The 23717-nt window shown below is 27.1% G+C and overlaps 1 protein-coding gene across 6 annotated transcripts in view; it reads right to left on the bottom strand.

Moving 5' to 3' along the window:
* Positions 1–23717, bottom strand: part of LOC100200303 (vacuolar protein sorting-associated protein 18 homolog) — a 108388-nt gene that overhangs the window by 51954 nt on the left and 32717 nt on the right. For all 6 annotated transcript variants that reach the window (XM_065793044.1, XM_065793042.1, XM_065793046.1 and 3 more), the window contains exons 6-12: positions 23074–23222; positions 22763–22847; positions 22061–22134; positions 21631–21740; positions 21281–21363; positions 6427–6525; positions 6264–6345 (exon numbers count right to left, since the gene is read on the bottom strand). In XM_065793044.1, coding sequence (XP_065649116.1) covers positions 6264–6345; positions 6427–6525; positions 21281–21363; positions 21631–21740; positions 22061–22134; positions 22763–22847; positions 23074–23222 — 682 coding nt within the window. The remainder of the gene's footprint in view (positions 1–6263; positions 6346–6426; positions 6526–21280; positions 21364–21630; positions 21741–22060; positions 22135–22762; positions 22848–23073; positions 23223–23717) is intronic.

The following is a 23717-nucleotide window of genomic DNA, read 5'->3' as shown; positions in this document are numbered from 1 at the left end:
ACTGATGTTCAAAGAAAAACACTAGATGAATATGAATATTTTGAGCACTTTGAAACAGTAACAGTAAAAGAATTAGACTTAATTGAATGACAAATTACACTAGAATGAACTTTATTAGATGGCACAAGAGATGCTAGCTCTATAGAACAGTATTTATAAAAAGAAATTTAGAAATATTTAGAAAAGTATTTAGAAAAAAAAAGAAGCAACATTACGACAATGGGACAATAGTTAAAGGTTGGGTGCAAGAGCAGGTCCAACTAAGTTTACAATGCGTTTTTGCATCTTGTCTAAATGAGAAAAGACATCATTTGAAAATCTGCTCCACAGTTTTGATTGGCAACAGTTTTCCGTACAAGGATGGGTTTAAAATTTATAGAGATAAAGAATAGAATCTGGAGTAAAAATGTGGCGAGCACGATAAAGAGATGCAACCTAGCAGATGCTAATTTTGCAAGAAATTTGATATACGGTATCCAAGAAAGATCAGAAGTAAGAATTAATCCTAGTTAATTCTCTTAAATAAAGCAAGATCTACTTTATTGCAATAATTGTTAGCTGAAAAAAAAAACAATCAGAGAGCGGCTTCTCAAAAACTAATGGTAGTATCATCAGCGAACAATGCCACTTTAGAATTTCTGGGATATTGTTAATGTAAATTAAAAAAACTATAGGCCAAGGAGAGTACCTTAAGGAACCCCTTAAGTTACAGGAAATGAAAAAGAGTGCTGTCCATCAAGGACAACATTTATACTATGATTGGTAAGTAAGAATTCAATAATCTTAAAGATGTTACCTGATACATTGTAAGAAGTGAGCTTATGGAGAAGACCAGTGTGTCAAACTTTATTTAAGGCTTTAGAAATGTCGAAAACAATAGCCTTAATCTTTCCACATCTATCTAATGGACAATTAAACCTATCGGTTATAACCGTTAACAAATCAGCTGTAGAACGAGAAGATCAAAATCCATATTGATGATCAGAAAGTAAGTTATTAGGTTCAAGAAGAGATTAAGTGTTTGTTAATCAGGGTTGGCAAAAACCCAATTTTTGAGCAAAAACCCAACCCAACTGGGTTTTTGAGTGGGTTTTTGGGTTTTTGCTAAAGTTTGATATAAACCTTTAGTAACAAAGTTTTATTAATTTATAGTTTATAATATACAATAAAGCTATTTTTCACTTTTTACACATATATTTTCTTATATAAAAGCTTAATTAATAATCAGATTGCATTTTTTTATAATATAAATCTATTTTTAGTTATCTTTTTAGTTAAATTTAAAATATAAGTAGATTATACGTCTTCAACATGCCAAATTATCATTCAGGGGGGAGAAATAAGGCTAGTGAGTGGAATGAAGTGACCATATTAAGTGATCAACCAAATAGAGTTATATATAATTATTGCAAAGTCAGCATAATTAAAAAAATAGAGAGTTAAGACCCATTTGGATAAATGCAGAAGAAAGAATAAAGGAAGCGCTAATAATTCCGCTGAAGTATTAAGTGATATATCAGTTTTAGAGTCAAGGCCATCTACATCTGCAGCATCAAATAAGTCTAACCTGTCCGATGATAATGAGAAAGATTGTTTAAGTTTTATTAATGATTTTTCTTATTCGCCAATTGTTCAGTCAACTGCAATGACGATGCAACGGCAAACATCTATTTCTAAATTTGTTACTACAACAACAAGTTGATGTAGTAACAAATTGAACTAAATTTACAAGATTTTTTCTTTCAGTAAATATATCATTCAACGTAGTAGAAAATCTTGAATTTACCAAGCTGCTTAAAAAACTTAGACCTGGAAATGAGCCACCAAATAGAAAACAGATATCTTCAGAACTCTTAGTAAAGATAAATGAAGAAGTAATCAATTTAATGAAAAATGATCTTGCTGATGATTGTGCTGTTACTCTAATTCAAGATGGTTGAAGTACATTCAGTAATGATCCTATAAATGCTCATAGCATCCATAATGGAAATAAACCCTATCTCATTTCTGCAATTGACACTGGAAGCCAATCAAAAACAGAAGAATATTATGTTCAAGCTGCTAAGGATGCAATCAAAATTGCTAAAGAAACATTTAATAAAGATGTAAGTGTTAATGTTTAACTGTTTTGTTTAATGTGTGTGTGTGTGTGTGTGTGTGTGTGTGTGTGTGTGTGTGTGTGTGTGTGTATATATATATACACATTTCATTTTTTATTTAGGCACTTGCAGTGTGCATTGACAACAAAAATAAAATGTCTAAAATGAGAAAACTTTTGCAGGCTGAAGCCCCTAAGTTGATAACATATGGTTGCTCTGCTCATTTTTTAAAATTTGGTTGAAAAGGAAGTCTCTCCAAAGTCTATAGTAAAGCATAGTATAGCAATTCATAAATATTTTCATAATCATCACCAACCACACATATGTATTAAATTCTAGATTGTTATTTACTTATTGATCATATTCTGTAATACAATACTATGAAATACAAAAGCTATGGCTAAAGAGATCTTAGCTTTATTTTAACAAAATTATTTTTTAATATTTCTTTGTTAAATTTTCTTAAACAAATGTATTATAGGGATGATTATTAGAAAAAGGTGAACTGATGCCACAGCTACCCAATGATACTCGCTGGAACTCCCAACTAGATTGTTTACAGACATACATTTCTAATCATTCTCTGTACGTTGACATTAAAGGTGAGCATATGGAATCGATTGATCCTTCGATAGGAAGCCTAATTGACAATCTGTCAATACAGAGAGAAGCAATAAATTTATATGCACAACTGAAAATTGTTGGTGTTGTGTTAGATAAGGTTAATAAAATTAGTTAGTAATAAATTACTGTTAGTTAGTAACTGGATGTATTAAATTTAATTATAATAAGTATATTAAAACTATTTATACTAAGCACCATGCCATCATTAACTTTATTTACATAACTATTAACAAAATTATTGTGTCTACTGTAGTTGCAGGCAGACGATACAGCTTTGTCTGAGGCAGTTAAGATTAGGCAAAGCCTCCTACATAATGAAAAATTGGCTTTGTACAAAGATAGTATTTTAAAGAGGTTTAAGAAAGCAATTGTTCCATGTCATTTTCTGGCCAATTTAACAGATCCAAAATATGAAGGTAACTAAATAATTGTAAAAAAATAAAAACAAAGTTTTTATTTAAGTTTACTACTCTTCTAACTTTACTTATTTACTTAGGAAGAACATCGGATAGAAGTCAAGAAGAAGAAGCTGAGGAATGGTTGAATGAAGTCTATCCTGAATTTATGCTAGGCTACTATGCATTTAAACTAAAGATGCAAATTGTTTCCTAACATATTTATTCAACGATGGTGTAAAAAGCACAACATCAGCAAAAAATTGGTAGAGAATTATAGAAATGAAGGAATGCAAGTCTTCCAAATTGCCTGCAAATTTTGCAAAATTTTATAGAAGTTGCACACTTGTCCAGTTAGTTCTGGATCCATTGAAAGATTTTTCTCATCTATGACTTTATTTTATACTATCATTTATTTATTATCATATATTTATACTATCATTTATGACTTCATATTTTGTTATTAGAGCAATTATTGAGCAGCATCAAATCTTGTGAGTTAATGGAAATTGATTTATGAATAAAAAAAATAAAAAAGACCAAAAACCTATCAAGTTGGGTTTTTGGGTTTAGATTTTTGGGTTTGGGTTTTTGGGTACCAACCCTGTTGTTAAGACTCAAAAAAAACCTTACTTATGATAGTAAGAAGACTAATGGGACGGTAATTAGACAAATCAGATCCCTCTTCAAATTTTCCAGCATGCTGAAAAACTTTGATAAGCATTTGTTAAATAGTTTTAAAAGTATAGATGACAACTTTGGAGAACACTTCTGCAAAACTATTACAGGTATGTTGTTGAAACCATAAGCCGTAGAAGAGTGTAAGTAGGAAATAGCTTTAGATACATAAGCTGTAGCGATGCAAATGTCAAGCTTTGACTGCGTCTTATTACAGACATTGTCAAAGATTTTCCAGAAGTCTCGAGAGCCTAATTTTTTAGATAAATTATAAAATTTCTTGACCTGAGAATAGTGGGCTTTGGTGTTAGATAAAAACTTTTAACAATGGTTTCAAGCAATTGTAAAAAGAGTCTGTTTTCTGAAGAATTGTTTTGCTGATAGATATGGAAGTAATGGTTATGATTGGAAATTGCAGCAGCACAATGAGAGGAAAACCATAGAGAAGAGTGAGGCTTGACTTGAAATTGTCAAAAATAAAAAAAAAATTCCATACCAGCCTAAATCCAAGAAGTTACATAAAAAGCATATTTGTCAACAGGAAGACAAAAAATTTCTACTCAAGGGGCATCACAAAGAAAATGATGGAAAAAGTTCCAGTCAGCTTTAAGGTAGTTGTAAGAAGTGCAATGACAGAGAGACTCTGGTGATGTAGAAAAATGAGATAATAGCTTTAGAGAGATCAAACCGTGATCAGAAACACCTAAGGGTGAATGTGGAGAAACTAAGCACTGACTCAGATTAGAAATAAGACACAAGTTGAGTAAAAAAGATGAATGAATTGGATTGTCTGGAAAGTTGATTAGTTGTGTTAGAGATTGAGAAATGCAAAATTTGTGGGTCTTAACACCTGCAGAGTCACTGACATTAGAGCCAAGCCATTCAGTGTGATGAGTATTAAAGTCACCAACAACAACAATATTGGCTGAATATTGTCAACAACAACAATATGGGCTTGGTCAATTTGATCAGAAATAACATCAAAAAGAGTGCAGTCATGAGATGAAGGAGAGTGATATAGAACAAAAGAGCAAGGTGATAGAGTGAAGTGGTGCTAAATGTAAACACATAAAAGAATAGTCTGTGAATTTAAACCTAGTTTCCCAAGAAACGGGTGAATTCTTACGATGTAAATACCCAGGCCAAGCAAGAAGATAGCCATCAACACTAAAATCAAAAGATAAGACTGCTAAACTCAAATTAGTCTCACAAAGAGCAAGTAGGTCTGGTGAACTTTGCAAGAGATAAGACTCAACAGAAGAAAAGTTACTTCAAAGACCACCAATATTAGTGAATGATAGATTTAGAGAACTTGGTGATGACGATGGTTTTTTGTGTTTTATAGTCTTTCGTAATTTATTCATTTTTAGATTTGTTTAAGAACTTAAGTCAAAGCACAGATAGTACTCATTACACTATTTAATAGTCCAAGTAATTAATTAATATAATAATTATAAAATTTATATTAATTAATATAACAATTAAAAAAATAAAAAAAAGCCTTATTACTATTAATAAACCCTAAACTATAACAAAGGGCTTCTAATGTGGCCTCGACAATGCACACTAAAAGTACAAACAGGGACACCATCCATGTGCGACATGGCATTAAAACAGTGACTTTATTGAAGAAGACCTTGATAAAAACAGCATTTTGACAAATGTTGTTTTTTTCTTTTTTCATTTGTGGCATAAGAAAAGATTTTAAATCAGTTTTGTTAAATTTTTATATAAAAGATTGGTGTCCAAAAAGTAAAATTTTTTTTTCAACAATGAAGATATTTATATATACATATACTTATATCTTCATTGTTGAAAATTATATATACATATATCATATGTATTTATATATACATATATCATATATATATATATATATATATATATATATATATATATATATATATATATATATATATATATATATATATATATATAGTGGTGTAGCGGTAGTGGTGTTGTGGTAAAGCGAGAGGTTTCGAGTTTGATCCCCATCACGCCCCAGGTAGTACCGCGCTCAATTTGTTTCTTCGCGCAGTGCCTTGTTTATCAAGGTCCGTGTTCCGGAGTTATAGAGTTGAGAGAGGGTTATAACCACTATTAAATAGTCATCTGTAGTGGCCTTCTCGGCCTTGAGGAGGTGAATAACAAACATATATATAAATATATATATATATATATATATATATATATATATATATATATATATATATATATATATATATATATATATATATACACACACAAACACATTAACAAAATATATCAAACAACATAAAAATGTTACATTTATTTAAAGTAAACAATTTAACCAGAAATTAACTAACACAATATTATTTAGGGTACTACAGTGGCCATCTCCATAATTATGTAATTAAACTTATTACAGTGTCAATCTTCCTAATTATGTAAATAAAGTTACCATCATGTCACAGTCCCTTATTAAAAATACATTTAGAAAAGATACAATAGGATTCTACTTTTTTTAGTAACATTACTCTTAATTTCAGCTTTATAGAAATCTAATTCTCCAAAGTATACACCAGAAGCTAAAAAAAAAAAGACAAAGGACAAGAATTATAGATGGTCAAAAATTATTCCACGGTTATTCAAACTTTCAACAAAGTTACCTGTTAACCAAGCAAAGTACTTTGGCATTTCTTTTGTTTTTAAACGATATAATGCTAAGTTGCTATAACTGAGTGTCCCTGGTAACTCTAAGTATGGAGCTAACAAAACAAAAGAGTTTTCTTTTTTTAAATTAATATTTAACAATATTTAACAATTTAGTATTTTCTAATTTTATTCAATATAAAGTTATGGGTAAAAAATCAAAATATAATTGATATCATTTTTTAGGGATGAAGAGGTTAAACAAACCTAGAGGATTTGGATTAAAATTAAAAGTGTTAATAAATAATAAATTTAATAAGCCATTTAAATTGATGAATAAGTAATATTAAATATATAAGAATAATTTTTTATATTAAATAAAACTGTTTTTTGTTTTGTTTTGAACATCCTCTCCATTATTAAACTGTATGTACAATAAAAACAATATCAAAAATTAAAAAATATTAAAATATAAGGTAAATACTTTTAATTCATTTGCTAAGAAATTTTTTTAATTCTCAAAAACTTTGGTTTTTATGCATTAATGCTATTCTTAAAAATTTTGAAAAATAAATGACTATGGCTTTATTTGCATTATTTGTATTGCTTAATAGAAGGCGCAACATATTGAATGGACTAAAGTGTGAGTTTGGTGGTAATTAGGGGTGTTCAAAAAAATAAAATTTTCAAAATGCAAATACACAAGAAACCAAATTTGGGGCAAATATAAAAAAAAAATGAGATGTATCATTGTGGATGCTTATGTTATGTTACAAGTTTGTCTAAAAATCATGTAACTATTATAGACAAATGGTCGAATTTGGCTGAAACTCTAAGGTATTTGACTAATATTGAGTTATTGATAAAAAAACAAGTTATTGTAGAAAGTTTATCTTCTATGAAAATTTTGAGTATCGGTGATACACTATATTCTTCAAATACGAGCTTTTGAATATTTTTCTATTTCCCAGTGTTTCTACTCTACAAAAATTGACATCAAAAGCTTCATAATTAAATGATGATGAATTTATTTTGCATGTTCTTTGCAAACTTACAAACTGACAACGACAGTGCATTTTAATAGTTGATGAAGTATATGTTAAAGCTTCATTAACTTATCACAGTGGAGAACTTTTTGGGAAACCTGTTAATCAACCAGTCAATTAATTAATCAATTAGCAAAAACAATATTAGCTGTTATGATTAAATGTCTTTTTGGTGGATCCACTTTTATAGTATGCATGATTCCAGTATGTTGTCTTGATTCAGATTTTCAGTACGAAGTAGTTGATTCTATACTTGGATCAATTTCAAATGCAAATGGAAGATGTGTTGTGATTATATGTAACAATAGTAAAGTCAATGTAAAGTTTTTCTCTCTCTTTGAAACTTTTGAAGAGGAACCATGGCTGACTAAAAATAATATTTTTTTACTTTACGATTATGTTCATATATGGAAATACATAAGAAATAATTAGATCACTGAAAAAACTCAAGAATTCAGTTTAAGAACAATGATGATAATTTAATTGCAAGGTGGGATGATCTTAAGAACCTTTACAACTTAGAAAGTAAGACACTTGTGACTCTTTCACATTTAATTAGGAGACCCATTGCGCTCTGTCATTGAATCACCAGACCAGATCTTCGTCAGCAACAGATACTTTCATTATCACAAATCTGTAAAGATATGGATTGATATGATGGAAAAAAAAGAATTAAAACACTGACTGTTGAAATATCTGAAGCAATAGTCCATACCTTAAAAGAAACAGTTGAGTTAGCAAAATATTTGCTAAGTACACCTCACGAATTTGTAAAACTTGGTGACTTACATATGATCCTATTGAAAAAGCATTTAGTAAGTTGCGTGAAGGTGCTGGTGGTGCTTATTTTATTCGGTTCAACAAGTTTTAGAAAAAAACCAAAATTGAGCACTCAAAACTACTTTTACAATATGATTCAGACTTTTGTGAGCTTCATATTGGTCATACTTGCATGAACTGTCAAAGCCAACTAACACAAAAGGAAGGTGAAATATTTGATTCTTCGAAAATATTCTAGTTTAACTGAGTCTAGTTTAACTGATGCTGTTAAAATGGCTTTAGTATACATTGCTGTCTACCTTCAATTTAAGATTGGTTATGAAAGGGGGGAGAAAGAATAATTTTTTTGTTAAAAAAATGTAATTAAAAAGTAAATTTTGAAGTAATTCATTTCTATCAATCAAAATTCTGTCCTTAATAACTAAATAAAGTTGATGTTTAGTAAACTTTATATTCTTTTTATAAAATAGTAAAAAAAAAAAAAAAAAACTTTTGCATGCATTTATTTTTATAAACTGAGCTATTTAAAACCACATTATTTCAAAATGGAGCAAGTTAGGGCAACTAACTTCTTATATAATATAAAATTTTATTATATAATGATATAAACTCTGTTTAAAAATAGAATTGGCTTCACAAAGGAAGTCGAAGGTAAAAGCCCTAGCTCCATAAAAATCAGTTTAAATTTGTTAAAATTGCATTTATTTAATGCATTTCTTACATTTATAAATACATATTCAAATACTTTTATAAATTAAGAATTATCTATTACCTTTGTATATAATAAAAATTAAGAAAATTAAGTTTTAATAATGATAAAACTTTAATTTTATAGAAAAGCTGATTTTGGTCATTTTTTAACATAAATTATTGTTTAAATCTGTTATTTCAGTTCTTATTTTCTTATATCCAATTATTCTCCAAAATATTCTTTTTGTTTACATCCAAAATATTCTCACAAGTTCAGCAAAGATGATTTTAAGTGCCATAAATTATAAAGCAAAAATGTTGAAAAACAAGGTAAAAAAACAGATATACTACACAGAAAGAACAACAAATTGTCCGATTTTTTAAAAGCAAACATTTTTTATTGGCCAAGCACATCAAATTTGATCTTAAATTAAAGATAAAGTTTTTTTAATTTATAATTAAAGAGTTGAAAAGATAAAGTTTTGATAAAGTTTTATAAAGTTTGGCATGCTGATCTTCTCCATAAGCTCTTTTCTTAAAGTGTATCAGGTAACATCCTTAAGATTTTGAATCTTTCCTTATTAATTGTGGTATAAAAGCTGTCCTTGACAGACACCACTTTTCTTCATTTCCTTTATCTTCAGTGGTTCCTCAAGGTTCTATCCTTGGCCCTAAGCTTTTTTTAATTTGCATTAACAATCTCCAAGAAATTCATAAATCTAAGGTGGCACTATTCACTGATGATATCTTACCTGATGGATATCACTTCTGCTACAGCATGGGACTCTCAGTAGCTGGTGAACTTTATCTCAAATAAAACTCACTCATTTTTATCTCAGATAAAACTCCAAATTTTTTTTAACCAATCTTTATCATAACAATCTAGATCTTCCTGAATGAATGGTAATGTACTTGATGAGTAATTTACATTTTATCTTCTAGGATTAACTCTTCCAATCTTTTTAGGAAACCATATATATAATTTATTGCAAAATTAGCATCCGCTAAGGTTTCAATTCTTTATCCTGCTTGCCACTTTCTTACTCCAGATTCTATTCTATATCTCTATAAATCTCAAATCCTTCTTTGTATGGAACACTTTTGCCGTATCTGGAGCGGATCTTTGAATGATCCGCTTTGTAAACATAGTTAAACCTTCTCTTGCACCCAGCCTGTAACAATTGTCACATCATGTTGCTTCTCTTTCCCTTTTCTATAAATACTATAATAGGCGCTGCTCTAAAGAGCTATCATCTCTTGTGCCATCTACTAAAATTCATTCTCGCGTTACTCATAATTCAATTAAATCTTTACCTAATACTGTGACTGTTCCAAAGTGGTCAAAAAAATCATATTTTTCTAGTTTTTTTTTCTTGAACACCAATTTCACCTCACCTTAAGATAAAGCTAAATTTTTTGCTTAGAACTTTTTATCAAAATCATTTCTTTATTCCTCTAGTTGCGTTCTACCTGATAAAGCTGACAAACAGGTTGATCCATTGCTCAATATTTATGTCACTTCAGTATTCAATATTCATGTCACTTCAGCTTCTGTATCTAAAGTGATTTCCTTAGACTCTTATACAGCTTGTGGTCTGGACAACATACCTGTTGTAGTCTTGCAGAAGTGTTCTCCAGAGTTCTTGTCTATACTTTCAAAACAATTTCACAAGTGCCTATCAGAGTTTAGTTTTCTAGCCTGCTGTTATCCCTATTTTCAAAAACTCTGGAGAGCAATCTGACTCGACTAACTCTTGTCCTATTAGGCTTCTTCCTATCATAAGCAAGGTTTTTAAGTCTTTAATTAACAAACACTTAACCTCTCATCTCATTTCTGATCATTAATATCGATTTCGATCTCCTTGTTCTACAGCTGATTTGCTTACAGTAATAAGCAATAGATTTTATTGTGCATTATATAGATGTGGAGAGGTTAAGGCTATCGCTTATGAGATTTCTAAAGCTTTTGATAACGTTTTGATAAAGGCATGCTGGTCTTCTCTATAAGCTCTCTTGTTACGGTGTATCAGGGAACATCTTTAAGATTATTGAATCCTTCCTTACTAATTGTAGTAAAAGAGTTGTCTTTGATGGACAGCACATTTCTTCATACCCTGTAACTTCAGGGGTTCCTCAAGGTTCTTTCATTGGCCTTATACTTTTTTAATTTACATTACCAATCTTCCAGATACTCTCACATCTAAGGTGGCATTGTTTGCTGATGGTATTACCATTTATTCTTGTCTTGATAAGAAACCAACACACTTTGATTGCTTGGAGGGGGCATTTGAGCTTGAAGAGGATAATTCTTACTTCCGATTTTTCTTGGAAATCATATATCAAATCAATTGCAAAATTAGCATCTGCTAAGGTTGCATCTCTTTATCGTGCTCGCTACTTTCTTACTCTAGATTCTATTCATTATCTCAAATCTCTAATCTGTTCTTGTATAGAATACTGTTGCCATATCTAGAGCAGATCTTCTGATAATGCCCTTTCTCTTTTAGACAAGGTGTAAAAACGCATTGTAAACATAATTTGAAGTTGTATATAGTTGCAGCCAACCTCCGACCATTATCACATCGCCATAATGTTGCTTCTCTCCAAAGAGTTAGCGCCTCTTGTGCCATCTATTAAAATTCATTCTCGTGTTACTAAAATCTATTAAAATTCATTCTTGTGTTAGTAATAGGATAAGGCTTAATCATTCAATTAAGCCTTATCCTTTTACTGTGACTGTTCCTAAGTGCTCTAAAAATTCTTATTCGCCTAGTTTTTTTTCTCGGACATCAGTTTTTTGGAATTCACTTCCTTCACCTTGCTTTCCTGATTCATATAATTTGCAATCTTCTAAGTCATCTGCTAATCGTTATCTTGCTCTATAAACGTTATCTTTTTTTTTCCAGTAACTTCCAACTTTAATAGTGGTTGCTTGCAGCCTTGTTGGAAGTAAAAACGAAAAAAAAAAAAAACTGTTCTTCGAAATTCGCTCCCTGCACCTTGTTTGTCTGATTTATATCATTTGTATAAATTTATTATACTTATTTTTTACTTTTTTAATGTCAACACATGAAAAATTGTTTTTTTTCTATTTTTAGATACTACTGTTTTTTAATGACTGCAACCTTTCTTGATCAATTTGTTTCTAAAATAAAATTTTAAACAATTGATGTGATTTTTGTTACTCAATTTAATTGAAGTATCAAAAGAATAGTAATAAAAGATAGTTGTTTGAAAAATTCTGGGTACTGCTTTTTCATACTCATACCTGTATATTTTTAGTTCCACAGGCAGTGCCAAACAGTAAGATTAATTTATTTGAAAATTTTACTTTTAATTTGAATGTAGAAATTTATTTGTTTAAAATACATCTAGTGTAAATAAAAAATTTTGTTGGTAAAGATTTGTAAAATGTTTTATTTTTATAATTTTAAATATTGGGCCTAGCCTGTGAGGATTAGTGTTACAGTCATTGAGCATGACTATTTTCCAAATCATGGTTACTGTCACCGCGGAAGAAGATGTTTGTCTCTGGAAGACGCCTAGGCTAGTTTTTTAGAATCAGAGATCAGTTATAAATCCATGCATAGGTGTTAAATCCATCATGGTTTTCTTAGAGTTTGACTGAGCTGGCTTGGTGTAGTTCAGAGATAAATCTTTTATGCTGGTTACTAACTACACAAGACTCTACTGAACAACATAAACAGACTTACACATTACACCTATACACCCTTATGTACTTACAGCCTGTTACATCATTTTGCATGCTTTTTGTTTTTTTACAAATATTTTTGTAATGTAAATGAGGATGACTTTAAATATCTTTATTTAAAATCTTTTAGATAATATATTTAGATAATCTATTTAGATAACCTTTTTAGATAATCAATTTAGATAAAATCATTTAGATAATATTTTCTTTTAATAGATAGTATGTGGTTGGAGTGTAGAAATAGATTTGTATGTTAGATATATGTGGTTATCATGTGTGATTGAGTATATATATACATTTTTGTATTGTAGTTTATATATATATATATATATATATATATATATATATATATATATATATATATATATATAGAACAATTCTTTTAAACTAGCGCTTTTCAACATGTTTTGTTGATGGACGTCTTTTCATTGTTGTTTTGTTATGGTCTCAAAACTACATTTAATTTGGATCGTAGAGAAAACTTTACTTTTTGAAAATTTCAATTTAGATATGGTCTCCAAGTTACTTTTAATTCGAACCATAGAGAAAACTTTTCTTCTAAACAATATTTTTTCCTGCTTCGTACATCGTTTTTATATCACAACTTATATCATTGTTATATCACCTAAAAAATTTTTTTAACCACTCATTTGGCTAAACTTTTTCTGTTCTTATTACAATATTTAGTTAGTCTTATTACAATATTTTTTTATTATATTATTTATCCGCTAACTTTCATATTATTACTATTATCAAGGAATTTTTATGTTATATTATCTTACATTCATTACTCAGCTTTGTTTTAATTTTCACATGCACAATTTTCGTCTTTTATTATTATTCAGAAAATTTCTTATATTTACATTTATGCAGGTTACATTTTTAATGGTTTTGTGCAACGTTTTCTTTTTTCTCTCTCGCTATCATAGATTATTTTATTATTGTAATAATTTTGGGTTGCAAAGGCTGCTCATTTTCTTACACTTTTGATTGGCTAACATATTTTGAATGAGGTATCTATGACAACGTTAGAGTTTATTGAAGACTATTGTTGTTTTGTTGATTTTGAAAGAAATTTTATTAAGGTATACTGCTTTCAGATTGTCTTGAGTTTATTAATGCTAAAAGTACCTATTTGGTTTTATATGTCTAAAAAATAAATTTATTAATATTTTTGTGTTTCTATTAGAATTTTAACTTATTTTGTTTTCATGTTTTCTTTCGGTGGTATGGTAAGTTATTTATTTAGTTATTTTTATTTATGTTGTATAGTAGATCTACACCTTTAATATCATATCATCAAAAAATATTGATGTTGTACAAATTTGGGAATGGTTGGATTTTGGCCATTTGTAGCGACTTATGCTTAATCCATACTGCAGTATGGATTAAGCATAAGTCGCGGGGTAAAGCATAAGTTGTGATGACATTTGTCTGACGGGATAAATTAGTTATTAGTGCTGATCCTCATCAAAATGTCATTAATAATATATACGACTCTGAGGAGATGTTTATTACTTAATCGCTACAAAAATTAGGTTTACACACCAGCATTAATGTATTTTTTCCATTCTGAGGCCTTACATTGTTGTATGCATGCTTTTTATTTTGTAATCTATTTTTTGTTCTTGTTTGGTGATATATTTGTTGTATATCTTCGTTCATTTTAGTGTTAATTCCAAAATAATGGATTACAAAAGATTATCAATAAAGAAATTGTATATTAGATTACTAATAATATTTATGTTATACTGTAGTTTGTAATTATATTATAGTTTTTTTATACAATATATACTATTTATAAATATTATATAGTTATTTTATTAGTTTTCTTAACTGATTTGTGTAAAATTATTTAATAAAAATTTAAGTAAGTTTTTATTTTCAAAACTACGTTTGTTGTTGATTGGTGTTTTATGATGTTGAAAAGTATCACTGAACAAAAATGTTGAAAAGTATCGTTGAACAAAATTTGATGATGTTGTTAGTAAATGTTGAAGCAAAATCATTGAACAAAAATATTGATGAAAAGCTTTTTGTTGTTGCTTTAAATTTTTTTAAATTCTAATTAGAAAATTTGCAATCTTTTGTTACAATTTTTTAACTATTTGCCTTAAATTATTGTTATAGCTTTAAAGTAGGAACATTGTCTTGCATTTTTGTATTCTTTATGTAACTTTGTTGAGTAATTCGACATTTTGGTCTGTTGTTTGTTTTATACTTTGGACTGTTGTTCTATGCATTTATTGTAAACAACTACAGTCTCTTTATTGATAAAAAATAAATCAGGTTGTTAAATTTTACATTTTTTTTTTGTTTTTCTTGTTTTTGTAAGTTTTTTAAGTTCAAGGTAGTTTTAAGTTCAAATAATCTTTGACTATTAAAGCTGTGTTTTTAACACATTGTAATTTTTGCCATTACTTGCTTTGTAATTTATTTGCAAACTTAAATTTTTTTATAGTTATTTAGTTTATTAAAAGAAGTTTTTATAAACAAAAGTGTATATTTTGCTTTGTAAAAGTGTATATTTTGCTTTTAAGTTTTATCAAAAGTTTAAAAGTATGTGTTGGTATAAAGTTATTTTGTGACATTAGAATAATAGGGTTCTATCTCCATTTTGTACTTTGTTGAGAGAATTTAACTTTCAGTCTTTAATTATTTAAATGTTTTACAACTTGCTGTTTATATTGATAAAATATATTATTTATATTTTATATTGATAAAATATATTATTTATATTTTATATAGATAAAATATATTATTTATATTTTATATTGATAAAATATATTATTTATATTTTATATTGATAAAATATTTATATTTTATAACTAATGCTATTTATATTTTATAACAAAATTATAAAATAATATAATTATTGATTTTATAATTTTGTAACTTTATTAATTAAGGTTGAAATTAACAATGAAAAACAAAAACATATAGTATATAAATAATAATAATAAGATTAATATATTAAAATTGTAATTTTTACCATAAGAATAAAATAATTAACAAAAAAAGAAAATCAAATTTTTTTACAATGAAAATTAGGAGATAAAACTTTATAATTTTCATGTAATGTAATACCTATTTATAATACATAATAAATGTGTGTTCTTAGCAATCAATTTTGCAAACTTAATATTTTGATCTTTTAATTTAACAAATTTAACAATTTTTTTTCTTTTATTTTAAAAAGTTTCCAGAATATTATAAATTTAAATTCTCTCTACATTATTAGTGATATAGAACCCTCTAACGCTACAATTTAACTTCTTTTTTTTTAAATGTTAACTAACATCCCCAAGACCATGAAGGCCACTAAAGTCAGGGAGGCTACTTAAATTGTGGTTACAACCCTCTCATAGCTCTATAACTCCAAAACACGAACCTTGACAAAGAAGACCACTGCAGAGAATTAAGTTGATTGCGGTACTACCAAGGACGTGGTGGGAAACTTCTTGCTTATAAGGTGAGCACTCTACTACTACACCACTACCGCATTACATTACAACATAAAGAACCATATCATATTTATAAACATGTATCATAACTGTTTTAAATTTGTATATAATATAACATAATATATATAACATAAATGTTTTAAATTTGTTGAGAATGGGCTGTGCAATTAAACTTAAGTGATGGAATGTGCATTGCACATATGTTTTTGTTGGTAAAAAGGTATGAAAACACTGCATATTTGTTTTTGTCAGTAAGAAGGTATGAAAATACTGCACATATGTCAGTAAGAAGGTATTTCTTCTTTATGTTCAGTCAGCTCTATTGATTTTTTTATACATTTATGTTTATTTATAACTTTTGAAAAATTAATGTTTATCTCTTGCCTTGCAACGCATACAGCCAACTGTATGAAACATGTTCAAGAAAATCTTTTATTACAATTTTATTAAAATTACAAAACAAACATTACCAGGTACCTCATTAAAAAAATTGCATACTAACTATAATGTGTTATGCTTTTTATTGTTATATATATTTTTCATTATTTTAGTTTTGTTGTTTGGTTTGTCTACTGTTGACAGTTTTAATTTAGTAAATTTTCATGATTTGAAATTTAACATATTAATCATTAATCAACAGTTAAGTAGGAACTAGAATTCTATACAATTGAGGTGAAAATAATTTTGTTTCCTTGGTAACATTATAAAACTATCTACAAAACTATCTTTAGTGCCATAACCATTGGAAAATTGTAAGATTCAATTATTTTAAAATTAGACCTTAAATTTCTGTGTGGGATTTTGATTATGATATATTTTTATCATTTTAGTATTTGCTCAGTTTTAGCAAATAATAAAGTTTTAGCAAATAATAAAGCAAATAATTTTTCTTATTTTTTGAAATAATCTTAAAAAAATAATTTCTTTTATTATTTTTTTTTTGGGTGGAACTTGTAGAACTTTTTTTTGTAATATATTGGCTTTTCAACTTTTTATATTGACCCAAGTTTAAATTATTTTTTAATAATATACTAACGGTCAGGAACCATAATATGGGTCATGATATTCGTAAATACTTCATATCCTATTATAAATCTTTACTATTGAAATTTCTTTCTTTTTTGGCTGGCTGGTTGGCTGGAAAACAAAATCTGTATACAAATTTGCTTATTAGTTAACTATTCTAAATTAGCACAAAAAATTGTTTATTTTCTTTTTATAATTTTTTTTTCTAATCCATTTATTTAACCATAAAATTGAAAAAAATTACAGATTTTATTTATAATTTTACAAAATTAGGTTCGGTGTCACTCGTATAGTTAAAAACTAGTCATTGGAGTTACACCTTAATAAAATAAACAAATAAAGCAAAAAACAAACAAACAACAAAAAGTAATAATATATTGACCAAAAAATAATTTTAATAAAAAGAAGAACAATAACTATTAAAAAAGACAAATAACAAAAAATGAAAAAGTGAATGAGCTGACATAAGAGATCATGGATGAATGAGATAACACAACAGCAATCAGATTCTGATCATAAATTAATAAAACTTAAAAATTATTTTTTTTTAATTTTGTTTTCTTAATATTCAAATTTTTTAATATTTAATATTTTAATGTTTATTTTGTTATTTTAATAACTTATTAAAGTTTTTTATATTTGAATATATATAATAAAATATATTATAATATAACATATAACATATGATTATAATATAAGATATAGCATATGATGTATAGACAGCAGTAACAACTGCAAATGATTTGAAGCATGTGATGACTTTAACTCCTTTTATATTTACATATTATATTGGTTTTTTTTATTTTAAATTCTTGATATGCTATTTTTTCATTTTAAATTCATCTTAAAATGTTATTTGAACATTTCATAGAAGGAAAATTTATTTTTTTACTGTTTACTAAAAATTATTAAAGTAAAGAAACTATTCAAAGAATAAGTATAAAAATGTTAGGTGTGAACTCAAGTCTGTTATTTCATTCATATGTGAATAAAATATGTTTATTATAAACTTAATAGCTGTCCTGATCCGTACTATATGGTGATTACCTTGACCCATACTTTAAGGGTGCGGACAAACTGTTTGCAAATGATATTAAGTTGTACTAATTGAGGAATGATTACAACTTCATTTATCGTGTAAATACTTAAAGAAAAAATTTGCATGGTCTAATGATTTGCAACTAAAAAAAGCAACCAATAAATGTTTTCATTTATGCTAAAGGTACTTTTTATCTACTCATTTTTATTCATTAAGTTCTATTATCAATACTGAAGGATATTGAAATCATCATGTCTTTCGATACAAAGTTTTCTAATGATTTCAAATATAGTATACTCCCATATTTACTTACTAAATGTTTTATTAAATATTTTACCAGAATTGTCTGCGAATCTCTTGAGTATTGCAGTGTTAAGTGTGATCTTTTTATGACCTATAAAATTGTGCATAACCTTGTCAATTTAAAAAAATCAGTTTTATACTAAAATGTCTATTTAAAAAGATTTGAGACATGTTGTTAATATGCTTAGACACAAGGAAAAGTCATTTGTAATTAATTATTTCAAAGAAGCAGGTGATTCAGTATTATCTATTTGCTGACATATCAAATAATGGTAAAATGGTCTGTAATCTGGTAATTTAGCTAAAAAAGGTAGAACATTAATTTTAACAGAGACAAGTTGTGACATTTGAATAATAGGTTTATATCTCCCTTTTGTAACATTGAGAGAGATAAACAAAGTTTGTTTTACTCTCTTAAATTTTTAAAATATAAGTAAATATTTGTTAAATTCATTAAATAAAAAGATTACAATATCAAATTTGTTAAATTGATTGCTTAGAACACACATTATTTGTTATTTATTAAATAATATAAATTGGTATAGACAGAATAGCATATCGGTATATTAGAATTAGAAGGTTCTATCTCTCAATTTTCATGGTAAAAAAATTTATTATTTATGCAATATTTTAAAAATGTTTTTTGTTTTTTTATTGTTAATTTCAACCTTATTTTATAAAGTTGGAATTAGCAATTTTACAAAGTTGGAATTAGTGATGACATATGTCATGCACAAAATATTGTCCAAAATTAACGACAATCAAAGATCTTTAGGCAATTTTGTCTCATTCTGTGTATGAAGGTGTTCATTGGAGGCTATACCTGCGTTACAATAAAAAGAAGGGTTAGAAAGAAAATAAAAGAACTTGAATTGAATGTTATTCAGAAGATGCTTCAGAACATGAAAAGGAATGTGTGACATTGAGGACCATGGACCTTATTCAATTTTATAACTTTTTTTTTGTGTATTGTTTAATGTATATATTCTAAACAAAAAAAAATTGTTGGGTTGCTTATTTTATTAGCAGTGGTAGTAAATTTTGAAAGTATTCTCAACAAACTGAAGCCATAAGTTATATACATAAATACATAGATACATAGATACATAGATACATACATACATACATACATACATACATACATACATACATACATACATACATACATACATACATACATACATACATACATACATACATACATACATACATACATACATATATATATATATCACACAGATATAACCATATATCTAACAAATATAAGTAACCTTGATTAAACTTCTATTAAATATTTTATAAAATTTGTGATTCGTCTGAAGTGAAGGTTAGGTAATGCTAATGAACAAATTTCTTTTTTTCCACATTCTAACTGAATGGAGAATACATATATCATATAATTTTTTGCTTGCATTTTTTCTGTTATTTTAGTTTCATTTTTCAATTATTTTAAAGTATTTCATTGATTTTAAAGTAGAAAAAAAAATTGAAAAAAAGTTACACCATACAGGAAATTTAAAAACAGTGGACATACAGTCCTATAACAATGAAATGTTAAGAAATAAACCAGAAATATCATCAGCTGAAAATATGAAAGACAAAATAACCATATATAACCAAGTAATGAAAGGAATTGTGCAGAAATATCATCCGCTGAAAATATGAAAGACAAAATAACCATATATAACCAAGTAATGAAAGGAATTAGAAATTAATTATTAAAATTTAGAGAATTTGAAATATTAATTTGAAAACTAAGAGTAAAAATAGTCAAAACAGCTCCTTGGAATATATACAACATAGGCAAAAAAGAAGAAAAGCAGTAAAATTGTTTGTCAAGTTTTTATGACCCTGCAATGTTTACAGCCCCCTCAAATTGAGGGGGGTTAAAACTTTATATGGTCATAGTTTTTGAAAAATAAGAGATTATTGCATGAAATTTAAAATTTGTTGATGAATATAAATTTAGATAAAAATAGTAAAGAAAATATTTTATAAACTCGTTGCTCCCATGTTAAGGGTTGGGTGGGCCCAAAATTAGGGTTATTTTGTTTCCAAGCTCCAATCACCCCAATTCTTTGCAAAACATTCTTTTTTGATATAAGCATAAGCATACAAAAGTTTGGAGTTTGGACAATGCCTGTAAGTGTCAAAACTTAAACATCTAAAAATCCAGTGTGCACCACTGCACTAGTTCTGGATATACCAAAATATCTTGAATACATATCTAAATCGACAAGTGAATCATTTTTATGTATTAACTAATCAAAAACAAAAATATTATGGCACCACCTAGAAATCAAAAATATATTATTATTAAAGGTACAAGGAATGCATTAGATTTGTTGACTCAGCAAAAAATTTAATACATGACAATGAATTACCTTTAAAAACAAAAATAAATTAACAAAATAAAAGATTGTTAAAAACTGCTACAATATATTGATATTTAAAATAAAACAATTCTTATCGCACAAAGATTTGTTGCTCAGCTGAGCAAGTGTTTTGCCAACTTATCCATTTGGATAAGTTTCTGGCAAAACAAAGTAGCTGTGGGTAAACCTATTTATTTATTTATTTAAAAAGTTAATATTTTTATGAATTTCCTAATATTTTTCGTCAAACATTTAATAAGCATCTAGTTATTTACTCGTCTAACCTGAAGACACTAGTTTAGGTACCAGACTACTAGACTAATTAGAGGATTAAGTTGTGTAAGTTGTATAAGTAAAAACCCACCAATCTTCAATATTTTAAATTTTGATGAACAATTTTTATGACAAAGTTAAAAAAAGTAATTGTGTTACTTACTAGGGTCTGGATTGAAGACAGAAAGAACATTTTGGAAACTTGGAACCTCAATAGATGCATTTCCAACAAACTGATACATTCGACTAAATTATAATACACAAATGATAAAATTATAATACATAAATGATAAAAATTATAATAAATAAATGATAAAAATTAGTATATATTAAACTTCATAATCAAAAATTAGTTTTAATGACATCAGAGTTTGGTATTAAAAAAGGCAGCCAGTAAAAAATTAAATGGTTGAAAACAAAGATTTTTCAGGATTTTTACATTACTAATAATAAAGTATGAATTATTAGTTCAGTACAATTAGTTAAAAAGATAAATAATTCTTATCCTCATACCTTGGTGTTGTTAAAATAACAACATATCTGTTTTCAATATCATTGATTTTTTCCATATGTACTCCAGTCAAGGGTTCTTCTATATCTCTATTTTCATTGACATTAAATATCTAAAATAACAAAATCAAGTTTCGCTCTTTTGTAGTTTTTAATGCTATTAATCTAATCATTTTAATATCAAATTAATCATAAAAAAAGCTAAATATTCTAATGAAATGTTAAATACTGTAACAAAGTGTTGAATATTGTGAAAACTTAACATGTATAAAAATAAATCCATAAAGTTGACTAGCATAAAGTAAGATTTACATCTTAAAAAAATCATAAAAATGATCCCATCAGGAATATGTCAATATAATCACAAGAAAAATTAATAATAGTTGATAATAAAAATAACTAGTAAACAGAAATAAAATAAAACACAAGTCACCACTTTGACATTTTTTTCAGATCCCATTGACAGAAACTTTTCTTCTGAATCAATCTCAGTTTCGCATACCAGTCCTTAAAACATATCATTGCATACTTAAACAAACTTAAAGTTTCTTGTTAAGCGACTTTCTAATAAAAGTTTTTAGTAATTTTTGTAGTCTTTTAATATTCTTTAGTATTATTTTGTTTTAAATTAAAGTGTAATTTGTTTCTCGTCTTGTAAAGGAACTTTTGCTGTTTTTGCTGTTTATATTTTTGTACGGGAACTTTTTCCACACCCTGTATATATATATATATATACATATATAAACATATATATATATATATATATATATATATATATATATATATATATATATATATATATATATATATATATATATATATATATATAGACATGCATTAGACAACTTTTTGCTTACCTAATGCATTGCTTACATGCATTTCACAAATTTTTGCTTACCTAAATCCATAAGATTTTTTTGCAAATAGAAAAAAACAAAGAATAATGAAAGAAACTTATCTCTGCCCAAGGTCAAACCCTCAGTCGATGTAGCAGCAACTCCCTATTTGTTTTCCCTATATCAGTCGATGTATACTCAGAAGCTCCCAGTATATTCCAATTTCAGTTTGATTTCAGAGTGCTAACCTAAGTACCTGTTAGGTGTGTATATATACATATATATTCACAAATTTATACCTTTGCTGGTTCCAATTAGTATCTGCCCAGTAGTTATTTCATTCATGCTGAATTTATTCCAAGCTACAGCTTCAATTTTATGATTCTATTTAAAAAAAAAATAGTTATGATTTGTATTATAATTATATATATATATATATATTTAAATTTTTCTTTTTTAATTTTTTTTTAAATTATTATTTTTTCTAAATCTAAATTCCGTTTTTATTATAATGGTAAATAACATCACTGTAAAATATTTTTTTGTGAAAAAAAGAATTAGGCAATAAATAATTTTTCAAATTCAATAAAGTAGTAGTTTTAAAGTATACTTTGAGTTTTTGAAGCAAACGTGGCTTTTTGTTGTTTCGACCAAGATAAAATGATTCTGAAGATTTCATAGAAATAAGCAGATGACATCCTAATACATCAAGGAAGACTTTATCGATTTGATCATCGGTTCTTTTTGATATAACAACAGCTAAAAAATTTTAATAATCAATCAATTATTAAGTTATTATCAATCAATTGTGAATCAACTATTTATATTATTAATTCATCCAACTATTCTCCATTCCATTTTCAGTTAAAAAAAAAGTGGTCAGAAGTGAAAAAATCATGAAGTAAAAACAACAACAGGTAAGTATAAAAAAAAACTTTTAAAGTAATGGATAGCCAAATCACTGCCTGTAGGCAAAAGAATGCGATTTTTAAAATGGTTGTTGAACAATTTGAATATTTGGGAGAATGGCGGTTAAAATCTAAACTACCTATGACAGTTGTATTGCATAAACAAAAGAGTCTTCATTATTAAGAATCACTTTTTTTAAAGAGAAAATTAAAAAAATAAATATGCAGTTACATTAATTTACTTATTTATGTACATGCACTCAACTATCAATACCCCAACTTTTCTAAATACTTTTAAACTCTGTATTATTGACAGTATTAGCTGGGCAAAAATTTTCATTTATTT

This window comes from Hydra vulgaris, chromosome 03 (assembly GCF_038396675.1).
Source record: "Hydra vulgaris chromosome 03, alternate assembly HydraT2T_AEP".
Lineage (NCBI taxonomy): Eukaryota > Metazoa > Cnidaria > Hydrozoa > Anthoathecata > Hydridae > Hydra > Hydra vulgaris.
The sequence above is the reverse complement of the archived record's forward strand: the minus strand, read 5'-3'. Positions and strand labels throughout refer to the sequence as shown.